The sequence below is a fragment of the Orycteropus afer genome, unplaced genomic scaffold (genome assembly GCF_000298275.1).
Source record: "Orycteropus afer afer isolate SDZICR_OR568_19922 unplaced genomic scaffold, OryAfe1.0 scaffold00143, whole genome shotgun sequence".
NCBI classification, from domain to species: domain Eukaryota; kingdom Metazoa; phylum Chordata; class Mammalia; order Tubulidentata; family Orycteropodidae; genus Orycteropus; species Orycteropus afer.
In genome coordinates, this window is record NW_006921730.1 from 3,730,829 (window position 1) to 3,737,137 (window position 6,309).

At 38.4% G+C, this 6,309-nt stretch overlaps 1 protein-coding gene across 1 annotated transcript in view; it reads left to right on the forward strand.

The window, feature by feature from the left end:
- IMPG2 (interphotoreceptor matrix proteoglycan 2) overlaps nucleotides 1-6,309 on the forward strand; it is a 202,011-nt gene that overhangs the window by 192,943 nt on the left and 2,759 nt on the right. Inside the window, exons 15-16 of the mRNA XM_007945804.1 lie at nucleotides 2,725-2,935; nucleotides 5,724-5,906. Coding sequence (XP_007943995.1) covers nucleotides 2,725-2,935; nucleotides 5,724-5,906 — 394 coding nt within the window. The remainder of the gene's footprint in view (nucleotides 1-2,724; nucleotides 2,936-5,723; nucleotides 5,907-6,309) is intronic.

Sequence of the window (6,309 nt, forward strand, 5' to 3'; positions counted from 1 at the left end):
ATATTTCTTCAATGTCTTTACTCTCAAACTTGTTAGGAAGTGAGCCTTATTCTTTAACTGGGAAAGAAACATTCTTTCCTTTGAAAGCTTTGAATGACCATTATTCAATAAAAGTTAGGAAAACGATTTAGCCAGTTCCCAAATCTCCAAATCTCTTGCTACTTAAATAATATAAGGCTGTTTGCTCATTCTTTGCCATGTGATGTAGTAGGAGAAGCAATTATAATTTGGAATATCTGGGTTCTTTTCTTTGCTGTATATCACTTGTGTGACCCTAGATGAGTTACTTTATCTTTGAGCTTCAGTTCCCTTATATGTTTAATGGTGATAATAATACCTGCCCTGTGTGTTTCACAGGACTATGCTAAGGATTAAACAAAAAATACATATATAAGCATATGGCAAGCCCTGTAAATGCAAGCAGTTATGATTTTAAAAAACTTTTGTAATGGCCAATCCACTAAAGAAGTGCAATAAATCAGCTCATTTACTTCAATTTTGTATGTTACTGACAAGTCAGTTACCTGTCAGTCATCCAGGTTTATAGGTCATATTTTCCTTTAATATTTAAATGAACTAGCGTGAGTCCATGCCATGGACAGGGTGAAATCTCATCTGAATCCTTTCTCCCTAACTCTAGGGATTCTCAGCAAACTAAAATTTCTCTTAATCACTTTCAGCTCCAAGTTCCTCTTGCTAAATTTCCAATTTCAGTTGAGTCTTGACCCTTGTAGTTGTTCTTTATGTTAACCAAATACAGCCCCCTGCTTTTGATTTTCCCAAAAAACTTCTAACACAAGGCTGTTGATTCTTTCAGATATTTGCTCATGGTAAGTGGATAACTGGAGAAAGCTTTAATCACGCCAAACAACTTAACATATTACTGTTAGGTATCACCACCCTAAGATTCCTCAGCCACCCTCTCAAAGGAATTTCTTACTAGGTCAGCTTTTATATCCAGTACCTGGCCAGCTACCATGTTGCTCTGGCAACTCAGTATATCTTTCCAGATACTCCACATTTCCTCCATGTTCATTTTCCTGAAACCATCAACCCTTCTCTCAGATTACTGCTGGAAAATCAGAATGTAATTGATTCTACAATTTAGATCCCTGTCTTCTGTCTCAAGTCTATGTTTGTTTTCCTATAAAGTCATTAAGGAGCTCTTCCAAACACAGAGCCATCTACTCTGTGCATATTCCTTTAATCAGCACAAAGAACTGGAAAGAGACTGAAACAAGTCTTTTATTTACATGATTAAAATATTAGGCTTATTCTCTTTCTTGGGTCAGAAAGTAAAAGGGAGCAACATGTTCCATGTTCCTCTTGTGGATTCTATTTTCCTCTCAGCTACCACTTATCCACACCAAGAAAGTGGTCACAATGTTTTAAAATCTTTTAAATAGAATTTTACTAGTACATGTATATTTCTAGTTAAAGCCTCTCAGATTAAAATATTATTTTATTTCAAGATTGGCTAGGATAAGATTGACTTGTCTCTTGCACAATTTGTTTTCACGTGCAATATATCAGAAACTCTTGAACTTCTATAACAAAGCAGAGCTGTGCCATACCATCTCCCCATCCTGCCCCATCCCTCACTGCTAGACCATTTTTAAAAAATTATTATTTTATGATTATAGACTCACCAAATGAATACTAGGGTAAGGCTGTGAAGACCTAGGAAAAACACAGTGGAATCCTGCTGTGCAGTCCCCTTGTAGAAGCTATCTGTCAACACGCTTTATAGTCTCCTTGTTTGTGACCATCTTGCCAGTGATCCCCATATTTTCATGCAGAACCAAGAGCGATTAGCTGCAGAGATCTTCCAAACTCCAAGGCTACAGACTTGTGCAAACTTATCTTCAATTTCCAGAGCAGCAAGGAGATCTTTGTCTTCCAAAACAACATTTAATGACTCTGGAAATGCAGAGACAATGTTTTATCCCTTTTCTTTCTAGCCAAACTTTACGCTTTTTCATAGAGAATAATATGGGTAATTTTCACCTATTTTCTCAGTTTTTGGTATCTGTGTCACCCTTTGCCTATTTGCCAATTACAGAGTACCATTCACCAATGAAGAATATATGGTGAACTATGAACTATAGTAAGATAGAGGGCCCATGTCCACTGTCTTAATTCATTTTTAGCTAGTTATTGTCCTAATTCATTTTTTAAAACATCATTTCCCCTCATCCCATCTGACAAATAAAGTTACTTAAGCCAGAATATTGTTGGGAATGGAGGAGCAGGGGCAAGGTTGATTTATTTTTCTAATATTGTTTTCTACAAACATTATTGTTCCCAAATTGCTCAAAATGTTTCTGGTTCCTGCCAGATCTTCTCTGAGCTCTTTCTCTCCATTCATGTAGCACTGTGTGCAGAGTGGAGATGCACTAGAGCAGGGTGGGGTTGGTGGGAATAAATAGTACAAAAACACTCTGTTCAATTTTGATTTACAAGTGCATGGCATGGAGTTTAAAGACCCAAGTCATGAGATTTTATGATTTAGGCTTTGGGTTTGAGAGAAATTTGGAGGAAGCTCATCAACCAAAGATGAGTCAACATTTTTTTTGTAGTGTTGGTAATGATGGCATAGTTTAATGGTTCAGGAGAATTGTCCCATGGTACTTTGGAGGGAGCTTTAGTGGATAGCGTCCATGTACCTCAATTTCTGTGCTTTGCTTTTCCTTGCACCATTCTCTGTTTTGTTTGAGATTTTAGGTGATCAAGCCAACCCTTGCAAGTTTCAAGCCTGCAATGAATTTTCTGAGTGTCTGGTCAACCCTTGGAGTGGAGAAGCAGAGTGTAGATGCTACCCTGGATACCTGAGTGTGGAAGAGCTGCCCTGTCAGAGTGTTTGTGACCTACAGCCTGACTTCTGCTTGAACGATGGAAAGTGTGACATTATGCCTGGGCATGGGGCCATTTGTAGGTATGTTATAGTTAGAGGTTTTAGCTTCACAAACTTATAAATACTTCCTCTAAAGAGAAAAGGTGTATACATATGGTTTAATAATAGCAATATAATTGCTATTATATTGGATAAAAATAGTAATATTTATTATAGAAATTATTATATTTACAGAAGAGATGGTTACCATATAGTTCTATTGTAAATACTGGGTCAGTTAATGTTGTTATTTGCTGTCGAATCGGACTTGACTCATAACGACCACTCCTTGGGTTTCCGAGGCAGTATCACTGCAGAAGTAGATCGCCCCATCTTCCTTCCGAGGAGTGGCTGGTGGGTTTGAACCTCCAGCCTTCTGGTTAGCAGTCAAGTGCCTTAGGCACTATGCTACCAGAGCTCCTACCAGGTCAGTTAATAGGCCTGCATTATATGCAGTTCAAGTGATTATTTTATGTTCTTAGGGAGCTGTAAGAAAAATATCAAACAAATATTAGTAGCTACCCTACTGATAGTATTTGGAATAGTTGGAGATCTTTGTATTATAGTTCTTAGTAGTGATAATAAGACAACCAGTGTTACAATTAGTTTTAAGCATATGATTACCACTTTACACTATGCACTATGTCCAAAAGTGAAAACAAAGTTTTATTGTTCTACTTGGATTATATCCTTAATGACTTTTGGCTGCTATTGATCCTTCTGAGTATTCAAAGCTAAGGAAAAGCAAATTTTGAAGTCTTTGGAGTATTGGCAAGTATATTTTTATCTAAATATCTAAGATTCCATTTTGTTTTTTTAATGGTAGACCCTAAAATGCAGCAGACATGTAAGCACATTCAGGTAGCCTGATCATCCTTCCCTGCTCACTCCTCTTGAACAAAACAACCTCCCAACCATAGACAACCAAGTCTCATGAGTGTAAGAGGAGAGAATGCTGAGAATAAGGAAGGAGACATAACAAGAAGACAATCTTTGAATGTCAAAATTGGCAAATGATGGTGTGGATACCAAAAACAGAAGAAATGGATGGTAACAATCGACTATTCCAGAGGGAAAAGTGTAAAATTTAGCTAGAAGATTAAGAGAAAAATAGTCTCTTGGTTTCCAGTGTAATTAATATTGTTATGAAAAGCAATGGTTTCTTTGCTGTTCTGGGAAGTGAAGACATTTTCACACGAATCTGTGGACTTGAAGTTTGGAAATCTTGGCAGTGTGGTGAAAGGACATTACAAATCTGGAGATCTGGATTCTAGACCCAGTTCTGGGCTGACTAATTGTGTGAGCTCAGGCCAGTCACTTTCCTTTTCTGGGTCTGTTTTCCTTAATCCATTTAAGGAGGTTAAATTCTAGTTCATTGTGTAGGACCTGGGGTCTCAAAAGCTTACAAACAGCCATCCAAGGTACAGCAATTGGTGTCTGTTCTCCTGAAGCAATAGAGGAAGAAGAAGAGTCAGGAATAGAAGGAGAGAATGGAATGCAGGGCAAATTGCCTCTGTGAACAACTGTTTCCTTTGCCATGAAACCAGAACTGGATTGTTCCTGGCTACTAATACTGAACATTTGGATCAAAGATTCTATAGAAGAACCCTGATCAAAAGGGGCAAAATACAAAACAGAATTTCAAGTTGTCATAGGACCCAGGTGAATCCCTGAAACTATTGCCCTGAAATGATGTTTAAGCCTTAAACTTAAACCAAAAATATCCCCTGAAATGTTCTCAAAACCAAACTACACTTCAGCTTAAAGAATGTCTGCCTTGAGCATTGAGCTCTTTTGAGATCTATCTATGTGGGATCAAACTGACAACAGCAACTTGAAAGATTATATAAGAAGCTTAGGGGGCAGTGAGTTTATATTAATGGATGTGAGAATTAAGGTTGTGTGCCAACTTGGCTGGACCATGATTCTCAATATTTAGCAGTTATCATGTAGTCATCTCCCATGATGAGATAGATATAAGGTAATCCAGCTATAAGCAGTCAATCACTTGAAAGGGAGTTTCCCTCAGGATGTGACCTGCTTCCAATATATAAGGACATCCTGACAAAGTTCTCTGGCTTTTTGCTCGATCTGGATCCTGCATCTGGCTTACCATCATCTGACCTCCGGTTCTTGGACTTGAACCAGTGGTCTGCCATATTGCCTGACAATCTTGGGATTGTTGCATCTGTAGCCTGTGAGCTAACAGCCTGCCATCTTACCTGCTGATCTTGGATTCATCAGCTTCTGCAGCCAGTGACCTGCTGCATTGCCTACTGATCTTGGGTTCATCAGACCTCGCAGCTACGTAAGTGAGGAGAAGACTCCAGCCTGATGTCTGACCCATGGATTTGGGAATTGCCAGCCTCTATGACTGTGTGAGCCATTTCTTTGAGATACATTTCTTTCTATATATGTATATATAACTTCACTGGTTTTGCTTCTCTAGAGAACACAGACCAAGACAATGGAGGCGGAACAACTCAGAAAAGGAGGGGGAGAATAAGTTGAAGAATGTTGACTTGGTTTATGTTGTGCTGTATATATTCACAATACAACAAAAATAAGTATAAAAAAAGAATAAAATAAGGAGGTTGAATGAATAATTTATCTCTATTAAATCACTCATTTACAGTCATTGGGTCTGTGCCAGGCTTTATGCATATCCTTAAATTGTATGATCATCTGAGATGTATAATGAACTCTTTAATGAAGATTCATATGGTCAGCATTTATTTCTTTACCTTTCTCTAGTCCTGAAAACTCTACTGTTAATTGTTACTTTGGGCAGAGTGATTCAGTTTTTGGAATTGGTGACTTCTTGTTACAGATGCCGAGTGGGCGAGAACTGGTGGTATCGAGGTGAACACTGTGAGGAATTTGTGTCAGAACCCTTGGTGATTGGCAGTACCATTGCCGTTGTGGGTGTACTGCTCCTTGTCTCTTCTGCTGTCATCCTCTTCCTGATCAGGACTCTTCAAGCTCAGCATGTTAGGAGAGAAAGAGAGATGCCTGTCAGGTAAACAAGGAAAAGAGCTCTCTGATGGAATAAAATATTCTTTTATTCTCTTCATATAGTACTTTCTATGTGTAAATATTGGGCCAAGAGCTGGATGGAGAGGAGAGAACTATAAAGTTGAATAAAAATATGGTCCCTGGCCTCAAAAAAATGGCAGATTGAAAAGAAACAAGCCATTGCACAACATAAGTAGCACTATGAACAAGGTGCTAAGGAGCCTAGATAAGGGATGAGTTCATTTTGCCTGGGGGAGAGAGTCATAGGATTTTTCATGTTGTTGAAAATGGGATAAGAATTTTAGCTAGTTGTTGTTGTTGTTGTTATGTGCCATCGAGTCAAACCCGACTCATAGCGACCCCTCCTTGGGTTTCCGAGGCAGTATCACTATGGAAGTAGG